The sequence below is a fragment of the Cynocephalus volans genome, chromosome 17, assembly GCF_027409185.1.
Source record: "Cynocephalus volans isolate mCynVol1 chromosome 17, mCynVol1.pri, whole genome shotgun sequence".
Classification (NCBI taxonomy): Eukaryota; Metazoa; Chordata; class Mammalia; order Dermoptera; family Cynocephalidae; genus Cynocephalus; species Cynocephalus volans.
The window spans coordinates 3,456,921-3,474,870 of record NC_084476.1 but is presented as its reverse complement, the minus strand read 5'-3'; the positions used below and the strand labels follow the sequence as shown (position 1 = coordinate 3,474,870).

General features: G+C 55.2%; 1 protein-coding gene across 2 annotated transcripts in view; it reads left to right on the top strand.

Moving 5' to 3' along the window:
• The window catches only part of COL5A1 (collagen type V alpha 1 chain), a 170,783-nt gene that overhangs the window by 45,599 nt on the left and 107,234 nt on the right, over window positions 1-17,950 (top strand). For both annotated transcript variants that reach the window (XM_063082334.1, XM_063082333.1), the window contains exons 3-4: window positions 2,088-2,301; window positions 3,322-3,484. In XM_063082334.1, coding sequence (XP_062938404.1) covers window positions 2,088-2,301; window positions 3,322-3,484 — 377 coding nt within the window. The remainder of the gene's footprint in view (window positions 1-2,087; window positions 2,302-3,321; window positions 3,485-17,950) is intronic.

The following is a 17,950-nucleotide window of genomic DNA, read 5'->3' as shown; positions in this document are numbered from 1 at the left end:
CGTGGTCCTGCGCAGTGTGTCATGCTGGAGAAAGTGGACTGTCATCCTTCCTCTCATTATCTAAGACAGAATCATGACCGTGAGGGACATGGAGTTGATGTGGGGTGGGGATGGGAGGCAGGTGACCCTTTGAAATGAGAGAGGGAGTTGCTGGCTCAGATCATAATTGCACAGTCTGCCCTAGACGTGCACAGTGACCTCTGAGATGCTTCATATCAGGCATCGCCTCGGAGTGCTGGCTCATGCCAGGGTCCTGCCAGGCCTGACCCCCCTTGACATAGGTGGCATTGGCTAAGGCCCTGATCTCCAGTCCTCCCGTCCTCACATTTGGAGGGACGGTGTGAAGCCTGTGGCTGTGGCAATAGTGACCTGAACATATCTCTTCCCAAATGGCTTCTTGTCCAGAAGTGAGGGGCAGCCTGAGCTGTTTCCTCAGCAAAACCTACCTTTTCTCAAGTGACTGCACTGACCACTGTCACCCACACTTGGAGCTGTCCCTAGCACTGGCGGATGGGGGTCTTGAGCCAGGGCCCCATGTGGCCCAGTTTCCCTGTGGGGAGAGCTGGGTCACACATGGTGCCAAGCACAGCTGCAGAACCCACATGCCCACTTCTTACACAGGGTGCTGACTCCGGGCGGGGAATTCTTGGGCCTGTCCCTGTCAGCACCCTAGGTGAGGGATCGGAGACCCCACAGGATGGATTTTGCAACCCGCCTCCTGTCACAGCCTCGAGATCTCACACTGGGGGCCCTGGCTGGTCTGACCGTCTGGAGCAGCTGCAGCCCCTCTCTTCACCCCACGTCCTAGAGGCTGCAGCGGGTGCTTCTCTCATCCACCCCCTTGGAAGGTGCAGCAAGGCGCCTGCAGCGCTCTGCTGGGATGGAGGGAGCAGGGGACGTGTGCTGCCCGCTGCACTGCGATTGCATCAGCAGAGGGCACTCATGGATTGCTGCCATGTGGGAAGCTACAGGAAATCCCAACAATGCCACATAACAGTGATGTGTGGCCTTCTGGGCCATCTGGTTGACCTTGTTATAATTCTAAAGGAGGGGTGTGCCTGGACATGGATTCTAGTCTGGGTGAGGCCATAAGCCAGCTTCTCAGCCCTCTGTGACATTCTTGAGAATGACGCAGCTCCAGCAGCAGGTGCTGCCCCTGTTCTTCCGTCAGTGTGTCCGTGGTGACACCTGGCTGGGGCACCACTCCTTCTGGCAGGTTCTGAGAAGCTCATTGACTAGGGCTGAGTTTCTCTGGCTGACTCGACTGTTCCCCGATTCGCTGCACCCTCCCTGTCTACCCCCAGGCAGAATTGCAGATTGCACAGGCGGGAGAACCTCTGACTTCGCCACAGGATTGATAGGGGGAGGGGCCCAGGACACGCACCTGGAGCGGCTCGGGCACACCCGGCAGGGCCAGCTTGGGTGTGGCTTGTTGGGACCTCAGGTTGTTTCTGGCCTGTGTTGTAAGGGGCATTTCCTTCTGTCAACACACGAGGGTTTGCTTTTTTTAAAAAAAGTTTTAAATTTGGATTGAAGTCTTTTTCTCTGTTTTACACATCGTCCAGGAAATGTCAAACAGTGCGGTTCTAGGTGGGGTCCCCTGCCTGCTGCCTTGCTTCTCCCCTTCCTCTCTCCCCACTTTTCTCTTGCTCCCCAGTCCGTGCTGAATGCGATACACTCTGCTGGGCACAGCTTAGACACTGTGGAGGACACAAAGACGTGTCAGAATCGGCCTCCACCTGGAGGAAGCTCACGATCTAGGAGGATTTGGTTAGGATTTATATGCAGATGTGCTGAGGTGTGGAACATGAGAAGGCTGTGTTGAAGTCTTCTAGCTAGATGGACCAATTGGGTTTCCTGGAGGAGTTTGCATTTGAACTGAGCCTTGAAGGGGACAGGCCTGGCCGTGGGGCATTAGGGGAGGGCTGCAGGAACAGTGTGATCAAGGGCACACATGCAGCAGATGGGCATGCGCCGCCACTGGCAGCAAAGGCTGCGGGTCCCTTAGTTGGTTTCTTTGCAGAGAGCATGGGCGGGCGTGGTTGGGGCCTTCCTAGCTGCCTTCTCATCTGTGTCCTCTGTTCCAGCATCTGCGTTTCCTGAGGACTTCTCCATCCTAACCACTGTGAAAGCCAAGAAAGGCAGCCAGGCCTTCCTGGTCTCCATCTACAACGAGCAGGGCATCCAGCAGATCGGCCTGGAGCTGGGCCGCTCTCCAGTCTTCCTCTACGAGGACCACACAGGGAAGCCTGGGCCGGAGGATTACCCCCTCTTCCGGGGCATCAACCTGTCGGATGGCAAGTGAGTGAGCACCGCTGGCTCCCGTCCTCCTGCTGGGGGAGGGCACAGGCGTCTGAAGACGCTGGCTGCATACGGGCGTGATCGTGGGGTGTGCATTGGTTAGTACTGAGATGCTCCAGGGGGAGAAAGCCCCGGGGGTTGCTGTCCTCAGACCTGGCCTCCGGTCTTGGTTTATTCCCCATGGCTCTGGGTAGTCTTTTCTCTTCCCGTGCCTCCATTTCCCCTTTGTGAAGTGCACTAATGTACATCAGATGTTAACCTCGGTGTCAGGCGGGACAGAGGAGCTTGTGCAGTTACACCCAACTTATTCTAGGAAGGACTTAAGGTATCTTTCAAGGTAACCGACACATTAGATGTTGGAGTGAACGATTTAAAAAGAAAAGGCAGGTCTTGCCAGAATTCTCTGTTGGGTGCACACCCAAACGCTGGTGGCTTGAAAGTCACCTCTTTTGTGGCTAATGCACCTGAGGTCACGCGCGGCAATCTCTGAAGACCTTCAGAACGGCGTTTCTGTTTTCCTCATTAGGAATTTTTCATATAGATCCATTGATCTCACCATTTCCCGTCAGAACTCAGTCCTCTCTGGTAGACTGCGGCTTGTCATCAGGGTTCAGATGACACATACACGACTAGTACTCATGCTAGTGTCAAATGCGACCGCTGCTCCCTGCTGCTTCTGTGGTGGGCATGACAGTGCCAGGGATGAGCCCGCTCCGGGTTCCTGGGCCCCACGTGGGCATCCTGATGACCTTGTGGGGTGTGGACAATTGTCTTCCAAGAGACTAGAATTCTGAGGTTTCAAGAGGTTGAGTAGATGCCATGAGGGCACGTGGTGTTGCTGGGATCTCGGCCCAAACTTGTCCGGTTCCACGGGCTTGGCTTTGAGCTGCTCAGCCCACTGCGGCCGTGCCAGAAACAGGGCTGCTTCCTGTGTCTTTAGGAATTTGTAACAAAGCCACTGGGATTGGCGTTCTGCCATGCAAGCAGCCCTTCACCACCTGGGCTGTTGTTTCTTTGTAGGTGGCACAGAATTGCTCTTAGTGTCCACAAGAAAAATGTCACCCTGATCCTCGACTGCAAAAAGAAGGCCACCAAATTCCTCGATCGCAGTGACCACCCCATGATAGACATCAATGGCATCATCGTGTTTGGCACCCGCATTCTGGATGAGGAAGTGTTTGAGGTAAGCAGGAGGGGCAGGCTGTCCCATGCCCCCTGGGGACCCAGGCCTGCAGGGGTTGCTCCTCGCTGTTGGAGGCCTGTCACGGGGATTGGCTGTCATTCCAATGTAGTCACAGTGCCTGTGTCTGCAGCCTCTGCTGCTGTTTCAAGGGATGTTTGTGACATGTAGGAACGGAGAGGCCACACCTGTTGCCATATGTAGGCCATGAGAGGAGCAAGTGGCCGTCCTGGTCTGGGGGGCCCAATGTATGTTTCCTGGGTACCAGCTTGGGAAGGACACAGGGCTTTGGTGAGCCTTGGCCTGAGGCTGTGAAAACACAGCCTTCTGCCTTCTAGTATCCAAGGGCTGTCCTGGGAAGGGGGCAGTCGCCCTCTGGGTGGACTTGGTGAGCAGAGTGGGCCACTGAGTGGAAGCGTCAGGAAGGCACGTGCCAGTTGGGTTCGGAGACGTTCTGACTCAGCAGTGTCCCAGCTGTGTCCAGCCTGAGCCCTGCTTCCTGAGAAATGCCGTGGAGACTGGGGAGTGAGGCAGAGCAGAGCAGGCTCTGGAGACCCCCTTCACAGACTGGGGCTTATTTTACCATTAGAAAACTCGGTCCCACTTCCAAGAAGCAGGTTGAGAGCCTCTGCAGGTGATCAATGAGTCCTGGCTGCCCTGGGGGAGGGCCTTGGATCACCCAGAACCTTTAAAACTTTAGATGCCAGGGACCCGCTTTCCGATGTGCTGGGGCAGCAGCCTGCACAGGGCCCTGGAACCTGCATTTCCCAAGAGCACTTCAGCGGCTAATGCTCCCTGTGGCTTGGGTGAGGCGACCGCCAGGACCCCTCCACTGGGTTTCTTTTTTTTTTTTACATTAGTCGGTCTTTGTAGAAGGTTTGGTTTGCACCACAGGCTCTGTGGTTTAAGGGTGTTTGAAAGCCACAGGGTAGATGGTCTCTGAGGGCTATTCTGGCCCTCAGATGTCCTCCAGGGCTGCAGAGATAGGACAGGACAGGGCAGCATTTCCTCCTGAAATTCCTGAGAGCCGTGTGAGCTTGCTGGAACCACGCATGTACTCAGCGGTGTTTGGATGCCTGCTCTGCATCTGGCTGGCCTCGGTTTTACCAAGGCTGAGGATCTCATGGCTCAGGTGGGTCCCTGGGGCTGTGTGTTTTCTCAGTAGCTCGGGAACTGCCAAGCAGGATGCAGTGTTGACTCAGTCCTGACTCTCTGCTGCGGGCACACAATGGAGATGTACATAGAACACGCTACATCGTTTCTGTGTTAATGGTAGGGATGACTGCAGTGGAGACGAGGGCAGTCGCACTGGCCCTGCAACTCTGAGCATGTGAGAAGAGTGAGATTCCAGAAGACTCATCTTTATAAAGTCATAGTGGGGACCACGTAGCATAAAACTGACAGGGAAGCTGGTCTCGGTGCAGGCCTCCTGGGCTGGATTCTCAGATCTATCAAGTGTCGGATTCGAGCCTCGGGCATGTTCCTCTGATATTTCTAAGTCTCAGCTTCTCCATCCGTAAAATGGAATCATAAATGTGACTACTTCATCGAGCTGTGGCAAAAATTCTGTGAGGTTGACTGCAGCAAAGCACCGGCGCACTGCCTGTCTTGTAGTAAGTGCTTGAGAAATGGTAGCTGCCGTTGTTCTGGGTATTAATCCAGCATCCAAGCAGGTGGAAAGACAGGACAGAGCCTGAGGTCCAACGTGCACAACCAAGGAGAGATTAAAACAGCCACCTCTATGTGGAAACGGGGTGGGCCCGTCAGGAGAAGGGGAGCCGGGTGCGTGAAGGGGGGTTGGCAGGTGCTGGCAGCCCTTCTGAGGTTTGGTTTCCAGGATGCTGCAGCCTGGGGGTTCAGCAGGGTGGGGCAGGTGCTTGGGTCTTGCTGGCACTGCCAAATTTTGCACGTTATTGAGACATACCCTCTGGGCATGCTTCCGACCAGACTTGCCCAGAGACCTGGAGTGAACTACTGCAGGATGCAGGGGCTGGCCTCAGCCAGGCAGGAGGCGGCTTCTGGGCTGTTCTGGGGAGCTGGTGTTAATTGCTGGCTTGAGGGTGGCACAGGCTGAGAAAGAGTGCTGGTGTTCCCTCTTGCCGGTGGAGATCCAGGCAAACAAGGTGACATGGCTGAGCTTCAGGACACTCATTTGTGAACGTGGGAAACAGTAATGGCACCAAAAGAGTTCTTGGGATGTTCACTTGGGCTCAGCTTGGGCTCCTGCTCAGTGCAGGGAGCCGGGTTGCTGCTGCTGGGGCTGTCCGTCTTCCACTGGTCGAGGTCCTGAATCTGGACGTGGGGAGGTGTGCTGAGGCCGGGTGGTGGCATCGGGGTTGAGTGAATTTATTATGCGGGGACTTTTCCATGCTGTGCCAAATCTTTATTTCTTATGCTGTAACCTGCCTTTTATTGTAAAGATTTAGGAAAAATCTTAGGTTAAAAAACATTAGGGTCCTAAAGAAAATACCGCCTCCTTAATTTCCTAATTTTAAACAGTAGGAAACACTGTTTTCCCATGAGTACACCTGGATTAAGAGTCCACTGCCATCAGGAAGCTCTGGAAATCAATGGCCAGGGCTGGGTTTGAATCCCAGCTGTGAGGTCTGGGGTGAATTGTTGAACCTGCCCGAGACTCAGTTTCCCCATCTGTAAAATGGGGGCAATAACAGTACCTAGCCCATTTTCCGTGCATGTGAGGCCATGTGAGAATTAATCCGTGGAAAAACACATGTGAATGGCCTAAAGCAAGCATTCCGTAACTGTTACCCACTTTTATTATTAAAGAATGAAAACAATTTATAATTTTCAAAAAGAAATGCATCTTGCATTGAGGAGCCCCAGTTTTCCTTCTGGCTTGTTCTTCTAAGGAGCAGAGCCAGTGTGGCTCTGCAGCTGACGGCTGGAGACTTGTGGCTGAAGTAGCAGGTCACAGATTGGTTCAGAACCCGCGTTTCTGTCCTGTCAGTCTTTCCTGTTGTGGAATTCGATTTGAGCGAGAGGGGCTGCCAGGAATGAGAGATTTTTGTTGACCGCAAGTTGTTAATGGTCTGAAAGAGGTGTTTTCCTAGCCCTGGGGTTTCCTGGCTGATAGCTGTGTTCACGGTGGAAAATTGGACCCGTCTTCCTTAATGAAGACCAGCAGAGCATGGGAGGCCGCTGGCGGCCCGGGGCGCCTTTTCCCTTCTTTCTTCCATAACAGTGTGATGGTAAAGTTGGTTGAGTCGGGCTCACAGTCCCAGATGCTCTTCTCTGCAAGTGAAACAGAATTTTTATTTCTTTTGAAATAAAGTGATTTAACTCTTGGCTTTCCGGCAGATTCCAAATAATGATACTTGACATCTTAACCACTTGGCATCTCTAAACAGCTCTTGAAAAGGAGGGACCAGCAATGTTGAAAAATATTTCTCCAGCAGGCACGTTCTTGCCCTGGAAAGAAGGCTTCCGCTCATTAAAAGCCAATTTGTCCCACAACTCTGCAAAGCTTTGGGTGAGCCAGGAGGATTCTGGTACTTTGTTTTGGTGGAAAGCAAAGTTACTGCTGACACATACTCACTGAGTTTTGTGCATAGTGTTGTTTCAAACAGGGATTTACCAAACTACAGAGTTTGGGGCACTGGGGTTTTTCCTGAGATGCATGTGGCCCCACAGAGACCACCTTTATCCAGAGTAAAATTCCCTTGAGGGAGAGAGCTGAGGGTGGGGACGCTCGGGGCTGAGATGGATGCTTCTCTTGCTTTAGCCAGACAGCGCTGTGTCTGTGGCCTCCCTGGGTATGGATGCTGGGCCTGGATGTGGGGCCTTGGCGGGTGACGGAGGCCCCCAGCCCCTCGGGCCCTGCGTGCTTGCCCTCCCAGCCCCTGTCTGTGTCTGGCTCTGCTGGGGCCACCTTACTTCCCAGAGAGGGCGTGAAGTAAACCTTTGCTCCTTGTCCTGGGGCCTTAGGCTTCACGTCCTTCCCTCCCAGCTGATCACTCGGAACCCTGTGTCCTCTTCTGTGAAATGGGTGTGATGGGCTGATGCAGTGGGGTGGTGGGGAGGTAAGATGCAATCTGCGTGCAATGCCAGTGTTGTTGAGGGCTGCAGCAAGCTGTTCTGGTCCTGGCCCATCGTGGTTAGGGCAGGTGGCCATCCTGGGGGCTCTCCCATTGTCAGCATTCACCTGCCAATGACGTCAGGAGTGGTGTAAGCGGCTGTGACCGGACGTACTCTCTCCACAGTGGCACAGTCACGAGCTGTCCCTTATCTCAGTTTTCCACAATCCCTTTGAGAGTTAGTTACAGATGAGGGCCATGAGCCCTCGGGAGGATGGAGCCGCTGAGAAACCTGCAGGGAAAGAACTGGCCAGAGGTCACGCCAATGTGAGCAAGGTTTGTGCTCCTGGCCCGTGTGCACACCTGACATCTTAGAAGTCCTCGTGAGGCTCAGGTGGTGGGCTGTTCTCCTTGCCCCCTGGCAGCCCCCTGCAGAGCCAGCAGGAGACCCCAGGCTGGGCTCTGTGCCACAGGAGGGGTGGCATCAGCTGGGGTTCCCACTTCTTTGCAGTCGCCTTGTTGACTTGGCCATGCCCCTCTGCATGCTGCTCGTTCCCGGGAGAGTGTGCAGGGCATCCTGGGCTTCGTCCTGGGAAGTTGCACATCCCAAGTCTTGTCCCTTCTCCTGGGATGTGTGGGTGTGTGTTGGGGGGGTCCTAGGGCATCCTCCCCAGAAAAGGTCTCCTTTCCATCCAGGGCTTGGTCAGGATGGAGCTTTGTGCTTTTGGAAACGTGGCCCCGATGGCCAGGGAGAGTGAGTGGCATTTGCAGAAGATGCAGACGGTGGTTTCCCTTCAGCAGCGAGAAGCAGGCGGGGACGCCGCTGAGGCTCCGCGCTCACAGACAGGGCCCCGCCGTGTGCTCCGGCCTCCCGCCAAACCTCATGGTGCCTGGGGGAAGGCGAGTTTTGTCCTTTCACAGCTCTGGAAGCCAACACCAGAGAGGTTGAGTAACTGGCTAAAGGTCACCCAACAAAATGGATCCTTAGAAATCAGGATCTTCCTCAAATGGTGTGGGCTCTGGGGGCCAAGTGTTGGACCCATGCTTCCCTGATGGTGCCACGGGCACCTGACCTTGCCCCTGGCCTCTGGCACTCTGTTCCTGTGGCCCTGCACAGGATATCTGAATCCCCTGGTCCATGGGGTCTGTGAAGCCCTGGCACCTTCCAGAAGAGCCAGCATAAGCTGTTTGCAGGGCAGTGACCCTCCCCCCGCCCTGGCTGTGGCACAGGGGCTGCCTGGGCAGCTGATCCTCTCTACCGTGTGCATGCCCCTCCACAGTCCCAGTCATCTGCCAGCCTGGAGCTGCCTGCGTTCCAGATGGAGGGGTCTGGAGCATGGGACTAGGCAGCAGATAGAGATGGGGGTGGGGGGGCCAGGCAGGGCCTGGGTGCCCAGTCTCAGGAGAGCTTCTGCTTGAGGGCCCTGCGGTGGATGGACCCTCCTCTGGGTGAGCCACAAGCAGGAGGAGGGGGCCGTGGAGGAGGATGAGACCCAGGAGAGCAGCCAGCTAGCAAGTTCTGGGCCAGGAGCCAAATGTGCTTTTAAGCTGTTCAGTGTTTCAAGGGGCAACAAGACCAAACAGACTATAAACTCAAGCTTTCTCTGCAAAACCCCTGCGTGCCGGTGGGAAGAGAGCGGGTGTTGCGTCCAAGCAAGTCCCGTCTGTCTGCCCTCATTTCAGCCATTCAAAAAGACCAAGTGGTTTACCTAATGCCTGATTCCCTTTTTCCAGGGGCCTGGCTTTTCCATTGACATGTTCTTTCCTGGAATTTCACTCTCCCAGGGCGGGATGGGGCCTCTGCCGAGGAGGCACTGTCTCAGCGACCAGCCGAGGCCTGGGATTCCTCTCTGAGAGCAGAGGCTGGTTCTCCCGTGGTGTGCGTGGAGGAACCGCGGAGGCATCTAGGCTGTGCTTTACCTGCACCAGGAGGCGGCCGAGCGGGGTGCGTTTGCGGGGCTGGGGGTGCAGGGCTGGCTGGGTCAACTCTGGCTTCAGATGCAGACAGACACGGTGTGCGGCTGGAGCCCGGGGAGGAAACTGCCGGGCTTCAGCAGCCCCGTGGGCCCTGCTGGTACCGTCTCTGTGGCCCCATGCCCACCAGGCAATGATAGGCTGGGTGTCCCTCTGCCCGGGTGACTCCCGAGGGGAGACCGTGGACACAGAGCTGCAGAGGGACCTGTGTCGGCAGTGCATGGCATCACTAGGTCTAGGCCCTTGTGTCCCAGCTTTTAGATGGGGACATGGACACTTGCAGAGCTGGGGCATGGGCAAAGGGTCTGGCGGTGGGGAAGGGGAGTCTCAAACCCAGACTTCCTGACCACATGGGGGTGGGGGCGGGGTTGGGGAGGGCAGTGGCTGTGGCCTGGCCCAGCAGCAGGTGAACATCCTGGAAGGACCAGTCCTTTGGCTCTGGTCCACGATGCACATCCAGCCAGGCACTGTTCCCTCCTCTGTCCATGAATGCTTTCTGTAGGGGCTGCCTCCAGCGCCTCAGGCCACTTGAGGCAGCCCCAGGCCCGCCAAGGCGGTGCTCAGGCAGCCCTGGGATGCTTAAGCATCTGTGCCCTTTTGGGAGGCAGTGGAATGTCAGTGAGGGATGGTCACAGGCCTTTCAGCCGTGTCTTCAGCTCTGCCCACTTCGCTGAGAAGGGCATGGACACTGCTGTCTGCATGAGTGTCCTTAGCTGCCACAGTAAATTAGCACAACTGGGTGGCTTAAAACAACAGAGATTTATTCTCTCACAGCTCTGGGGGCCAGAAGTCTAAGATCTGGGCATCAGCAGAGCTGAGCTCCCTCTGGTGGCTCCAGGGGAGGGTCCTTCCTGCCACTTCCAGCTCTGGGGGCTCCAGGTGTTCCTGGGCTTCTGGCTGCACCGCTCCATCTCTGTCCCCATGTTCACATGGTCTCTCTTCTCCCTGTGTCTCTCTTCCATGTGACTCTTATGAAGACACTTGTCATAGGGCCACCCTAAATCCAGGATGTTCTCATTTCAAGATTTTTTACTTAATTTGCAAGTGAGGTCACCTTCACGGGTTCTGGGGTCAGGACTTGGACACATCTTTTCAGACCAATGTGCAAAAGAGTTATTCTCTAATTAATTCCCATAGAGCATGTGAGTGAGCTCAAAAGCAAATGTCTGAACTTGAATGTTTGGTTGGTTTCCAACTGGGACCCTTGCATGAGCTGCTGAGTCCTACCTGGCCAAGGAGGTGGGAGGGTGGGCTGGAGGGGTGGTTGGGAGCAGCCCAGTGTGCGGCCTCCTGGCCAACTGAGGCAGCAGGACCGAGGTGCGTTTTTGTCCCCAATTCTGGACAGGAATTGCTGAGTGGTAGGCGTGCGTGGGCCTGGATCGCTGCCCGACGACGCAGGTGGCTGGCAGCCGGACAGGCTGTGAGCCAGTGACTGTGCTCGATGATCTGTGTTGAGCAAGTTGCTGGCAAGCAGCCTGGTAAGAGGTTTTCCCTCCCAGGGGACCCAGCATGTAGGGGTCTCTCTGGAGGGGCCTGCCTCTTCCCACGTGCTGGGGGGCCTGGCCCCTCCTGCTTCTGGCCCTAGGGGCTTCGGGTTTGTTCCATGGAAAGTGTGAGGGCAGCTGTCCCTCGGCCCCATCTGGCTGACGTAATGTTGGAAGCCCGGTCTTGTGCAGTGCCATCGTGCCGGGCTTGCCGCAGACATTCTGACCTGTGAGTCCCCTGAGAGGACGGGCGGCAGGGGGCTCCAGGAAGTGACCCACAGTGCTGGAGAGTCACCAGGGGCAGGCAGATCAGGTGGGAGGAGGAGCAGAGGTCACGGCTTTCCTGGAGGGGTAGGGCCTCACTGCAGTCGGGCACAGTGGCCCAGGGGAGCCTGCCTCAGCCTGGGGCTTGTTCTCTAGCACAGTGGCCAAGGGGGTGCCAGGGGAGTGGCAGGCAAGTCCTGGCCTCCACTTACATTCACGCAGCGTTGGGCAAGCCTGAGCCTCAGTTTCCTCAGCTAGAAAATGCAGATATTAGGCCTGCAGTGAGGGTGAAAGACATAACTCCTGACAAAGCCCTGGTCTGAAGCCTGTGCCCTGACCCCGCCAGCGGCCCTGTCTCCATTTCAGTGAGATCCACACTCTCTGCATGAGCTGTCAGGCGCTCCTGACCACGTGTGCCACGGAAGCATCTGCCACTATTAGTGCAGTTGTAATTACTATCCTCTTCCCCCTCATTATCCCTGTCGTGTGGAGGAGCCAGAACTCAAACCTTCCCACAGGTGAAGTGCCCCGTTTGTTGGGGGCAGTCGTAGGGTGGGAGGGGGCCACTTTGGAGGGCAGCCAGCACGGGGAGGCAAGACCTTGGGGTACGGATCACCGGGTCAGTCCTGTGAGGCCTTGAGAGAGAGCCTCCATGAGACTGGACAGGGCAGCTGCGAGCCGGCAGCAGGTTCGCCTGTAGGCGTCGGCTCTGGCCTCTGCTGTGCAGGCCGGGCAGGCCCAGATGGAGGTACCCCCGACCTCATTCATGGCCTCTCCTCTGTTCTGGGGAGGCCGCCTGGCCCTTCTGCAGTTCCAGAGTAGACAGCTCAGGTGGCCAGGCAGGTGGGTGCCTGACTCCACTTGCAGGGCTGGACGCTGTCCTGTTGAGCGTATGCCATGGGGTATGGGCTGGAGGTGTCTTGCTATTGAGTGCGTTCGTTGGAGGTCTTTTGATTTTTTTGCACTGAATCTCAATCCCTGAGGGCATGGAAGATCCATCTCAGACTCATTTTCCGGCCTGCATCCTCCAGAGTTGTTGTGAACATGCCTCAGCACGGGAAGCACAGGTGCTCTGTCAGGGCCGCCCATGCCGCCTCTGCAGCTCAGAAAGCCCCATGCTCAGCCGGACTGGGGGTGGGGGGTGCAGGGATCCTGCTCCTCACGGTCAGCCTGGAATTGAAAGCCTCCTCTGTTCTCCTCTGGGACTTCCTTGACTGCGGGGACCAGCTGCGCCCAGCCATACCCATCCGGGCTTTGTCCACAGCAGGTCCTTCAGAAAGGTCTGTGGACTGACTGGGCAACAGCCAGGACTGGAGGTCACTGAGTGGCTCTCGATCCCCACAGAGGCCTAGAGTTCTCCAAACCGATGTCTTCCTCTCTGCACACAGCGCTTCTCCGCAGAGCCCAGCCGCGCCTGCTTGTAGCTTATGCCTCTGGGAGGCTGTGCCTTTTGGGTGACCTTTCTGGAGCTGGGAAGTGCAGATCTTCCCACAGCTAGCCACACTGCCTCACCCCATCCCTCTCGTGTCCACGAGTTAGTCTTATACCAGAAGTGGTGTGAGGTGGAGCACAGCCCACGACCTTGGCCTGAGGCATGCCACACGGCCATCTTAGCGTGACGCCCTAGTCCCACACCATTGGGCTTGGTGCTTCAAGTGAAGATGATCACAGGACCATTGACTCCTACAGGGGTGATGGCGTGTAGCACATGGAGCTGCCCTGCCGCTGAAGTAAGTCCCCCCGACTCCTCACTTCCAGCCTCTGCCACTGTGGGGACATGTATGTTCTGCATAAAAGTGAGGATCCTTCCGATGGTGGTTGATTTGCAGAAACAACCAGCATTTGGGTGTGTCACTGTTATAGACGATGACAAATTACTCCACTAGGTGACAGAATGAAGACTCAGAAGGATATTTCAGGCTGGGACTTGTTCTAGAACCAAAGAAATGAAATTAAATAAGGATAAATGTGAACTTCTGCACTTGGGTTCAAAACAATCAATCATACAGTGCGTGATGGGAAGCAATGGCCACACATCTTGTTTGGAAAAGACTTCAGGGCTGGTGGTGTCAAGCTCACTAGTGCATCAGTGTGACAGTGCAGGTGGGACAGAGGGGCAAGATGATCGAGGGTCTGGAAACCATGCTGAACGGAGGCCAAGTCAAGGGTCTGGGGGTCTGAGGCTAGGACAGAGAAGGTGGATGGAGCAGAGGGTTGGTGGCCTCTGTGTGGAGGGTCTTGTGCAGGGAGAAGGGGCGAAGCAGAGGTAGAGTGAGGACAGAGATGGAATGTGGACTTTTGAGCTTCCACCTCCTCCTCCAGGGCCCAGCTCTAAGCCACCTCCTCCACAATGCCTTCCTTGACCTCCCAGGCAGAATTAGTCACTCTGTCATCTGCACTTCCTCCTTGACACTTGGAGTCAGGGACATTGATTTTTTTTATCTTTGTGTCCCTAAGGCTTGTTAGAGAGGTGCTAAAAGTACTGGTTGAGTGAATAAAGGATCAAACAATGAAAGCTGACTGACTTCATGCGACGGAGGAGTATTAAGGAGAGGCTGGTGAATCTTCATCAGGGTCAAGGACTGTTGTTGTAGATGATGGTGGTGGAGGTAGTGATGGTGGCATTGGTGGTGGTGGTAGAAGTGATGGTGATGATGATGATGGCAGTGATGGTGGCCAAGGTGATGTTGATTGTGGTAGGTTTGCTGCTGCTGCTGCTGATGGAGAGGTGAGGATGGTAGTGGTGGCTGTAATGATGGTGGTCATGATGATGGTGATAGTAAGGTGGAAGGATGATGATATTCTTGATGGCAATGATGATGATAGTGATGTTGGTGAGGATGGCAGCAGTGGTGGTGGTATAATTGTGACAGTCATGATAGTTTTGTGGTGGAGGTGATGGCGATATCGGTGCTGGTGATGGTACTGGTGATGGTGTTGGTGGTGATATTGGAAGTGATGATGGTGGTGATGGTGGTGTTGGTGGTGGTAGTGTTGGTGTTGATGGCAATAATGATGGCAATAGTGTCGATTGTGGTGGGTTTGCTGATGATAGAGATGGTGTTGATGGAGAAGTAGTGATAGTGATGATGATGATGGTGATAGTAATGGTGGTGGAGGTGATGGTGACATTGGTGATGGTGGTTATGAAGATGGTGGTGGTGATGATGGTAGTGGTTAGTATAGTTGTGATGGTTGCAATGGTGATGTTGCTGATGGTGGTAGTGGTGGTGATGGTGGTGGTGGGACAGTGATGATGGAGATGATGGTAATGATGGTGGTAGTATGGTCCTGGTCATGGTGGTGATGGTGGTGGTGGGACAGTGATGATGGAGATGATGGTAATGATGGTGGTAGTATGGTCATGGTCATGGTGGTGATGGTGGTGGTGCAACAGTGATGATGGAGATGATGGTAATGATGGTGGTAGTATGGTCATGGTCGTGGTGGTGATGATGGTGGGACAGTTATGATGGAGATGATGGTAATGATGGTGGTAGTATGGTCATGGTTGTGGTGGTGATGGTGGTGGTGGGACAGTGATGGTGGAGATTGTGGTTAATGATGGTGGTAGTATGGTCGTGGTCATGGCGGTGATGGTGGTGGTGGGACAGTGATGATGGAGATTGTGGTTAATGATGGTGGTAGTATGGTCGTGGTCATGGTGGTGATGGTGGTGGTGCGACAGTGATGATGGAGATTGTGGTTAATGATGGTGGTAGTATGGTCATGGCCATTGTGATGGTGATGGTGGTGGTGGGACAGTGATGATGGAGATTGTGGTTAATGATGGTGGTAGTATGGTCGTGGTCATGGTGGTGATGGTGGTGGTGGGACAGTGATGATGGAGATTGTGGTTAATGATGGTGGTAGTATGGTCGTGGTCATGGTGGTGATGGTGGTGGTGCGACAGTGATGATGGAGATTGTGGTTAATGATGGTGGTAGTATGGTCGTGGTCATGGTGGTGATGGTGGTGGTGCGACAGTGATGATGGAGATTGTGGTTAATGATGGTGGTAGTATGGTCGTGGTCATGGTGGTGATGGTGGTGGTGCGACAGTGATGATGGAGATTGTGGTTAATGATGGTGGTAGTATGGTCGTGGTCATGGTGGTGATGGTGGTGGTGGGACAGTGATGGTGGAGATTGTGGTTAATGATGGTGGTAGTATGGTCGTGGTCATGGTGGTGATGGTGGTGGTGCGACAGTGATGATGGAGATTGTGGTTAATGATGGTGGTAGTATGGTCGTGGTCATTGTGATGGTGATGGTGGTGGCTGACTGATATGGACAGTGAACAGTCTTGTGAGGTAGATTCTATTGCCCTCTTGTGTCACCAAATGGAGGCCTGGAGTGGTTAAGTCACATGCTTAAGTCCTCACGGATAACAGGGGAGGGTCCAGCACTCAGGCCATTTGTGATCAGCATCTCACCTCTGTACCGCTCTTCCTCTGGGCAGTGATTCCCAGGCTTCAGATGGCTTCCTTCCGTGGAGATTAGCCCAAGAATGTGTCCCCTGTAGCTAGTGATGACCTCGTGTCTGCAGGCCTGCTGCACAGGAAGTCCAGATGGGGCGACGGATGGAACAGCTAACTCATACACTGCCCGAGTCACAGGCATGGGTCTTTGTCTGTGATGTCCCCACCATTTAGATTCCAGTAAGCCTTCAGGGCTTGTCCTGTGAGCCTGGCCCCTGCTGTGGGTGCTGCAACTCTGTTTCTTGGCCTGGAGACAAGGTCTTCTCTCTTCACTTTCCCTGAGCTGACCCTTCAGTCACTGTGGCCAGTGTCAGGGTAGCACGAAGCTGTGACTTGATTGCACCTCTCTGGTCCCTGAGGTATAGACTCAGGTGTGGCATTTCATAGCCTCACACCTGTACAGTTGTGACCAGACCTGACCCTACACAGCCTGGGCTGGTGCCGCAGGTGAGAACTGGACGGAGACTGGAGGGAGCCAGTCAGACACCTGCAGCCATGAGGGGCGTGTGGGGGACAGCAGGAAGGAGTTTCTGATGGTACAAAAATATTTCTTTGGCACTTGTGTTAATCGTGCTGAACTCAGACTCCACAGGTGCTCTGAAAATCATGGAAGAATTATTTGGATCTCCACTGTCTTGGGACAGTTTGTTTTTCCATTTTGTGTGACTCATGGATGCACAATATCAAAGTGAGATTTTAAGCATGGCTTGTTTGGGCCTGTGAGAGCTCAGTCGGGGGATTCTCGTGGCCTGTGACACGTGGAGCCTCCCAGGACACCAAGGAAGTGGCTCACGGGGATGGTCCTGTGGACCTAGCAACCCTGCCTGGCCTGTCCAGGTGCCCGGCAGGGTCAAGCCCTCGGGGAGGGCCCTGATGGTCTCGGGCCTGAGTGAGTCCCGGGGCTTTGTCCATGTGCGGCTGATTCCAGCTGCTTGTTGTTGGGAAATGCGGTCATGCTCCCGGCTCCTGCTTGCAGAGGCCCGGGGCTGGATCCCACCCTCCCAGCAGCCTGTGAGCCTGGTGTTGTTTCCATTGTCACTGTACAGATGAAGACAGCATGGCTTGACATGGTTTGCAAGCGCCTCTGAGATCACCCAGCGGCAGGGGGCACAGTTTGGATGTGAACCCAGGTGCTGCCCCCAGCCCCACCTTCCTCTATGTGTGATAACAGGCTGAGGAGCCCCTGGACCCTCTACAGGCTGCCCAGGCCCCTGTTGGCACGCTAACTCAGGCTGGGCTGCGTTTGCATAGGAGGTGGGAATGTGCACCCTCCTGCTGGCCCCAGGGGAAGGGTCAGGGGAGCTCTGTGGCCAGGGACTGCTGGCAGTGGGGGACCCAGCGCTTCCCTCCTGTTTTGCTCCAGGGACAGCACGCTTGCCAACCATCTCTCCTGTGCTTGAACGAGAAGGGTTTGTCTTTTCAGATTATGTGTGGCTTTGCATTTACAGCATGACATGCTCTGGCTAGAATTAGACAGCAGAATCTGCACAATGAGCCAGTGCTCAGCTTGGTCCCCATGGAGCCTGTTGGGGTTGGATGAAGAGGGCGCCTGGGTGCCGGCAGTTACTGTGGGGGCCAGCTCGCCCCAGCATGGAGGAGTCAGTTGAGAAGAGATTCACAGAAGTCCATGGCACGGAGAGGAACTACAGAGGTGGCTTGGGATTAGAGGGACAAGGAGCAGCCTGGGCTGGAGGCGCTGCAGCGGGAGCTGCTCTAACGTGGTGATCTGGACGCTCTCCCGTCTCTGGCCCCCAGGGTCGCACAGCTCTACGATGAAAGCTTTGCAATTTCCTCAGCTCACAGCAGAGATGCAGCCTGGATAAAATCTCATTATCGGAAATGACAGAACTGATTCAGCACAATGCTTCTGGCTCTACAAGGTCAAGGACAGCATGCCCCCTGCTCCGTCTGAGTGGCTATTGAGTTCGTGGGCCACATGGCCTGTCCTTTGCCAGGAGATGGACTGCCGATGGCCGCTGTGGGCACAACTTCTGTGTAGCCGAGTGAGATGGCCGTAACGACTACTAGGCACAGTGGCGGAAGCTTCTAGGGGCCCAGCAGAGCTTTACTGACCTGTCAGGGGGTGGACAACAGGTGTGTAAAAGGGGAAATGGTGCTCAGTTGTCAGAGCAAGGGACAGCGTGAGCCAGCTGGCACCTGCTTCTCTGAGCCCCTGATGCAGGGCAGCCACAGGGCGGGCTGTGCAGGGCTGCGGGTTCTGGGTCTTGGCTTTT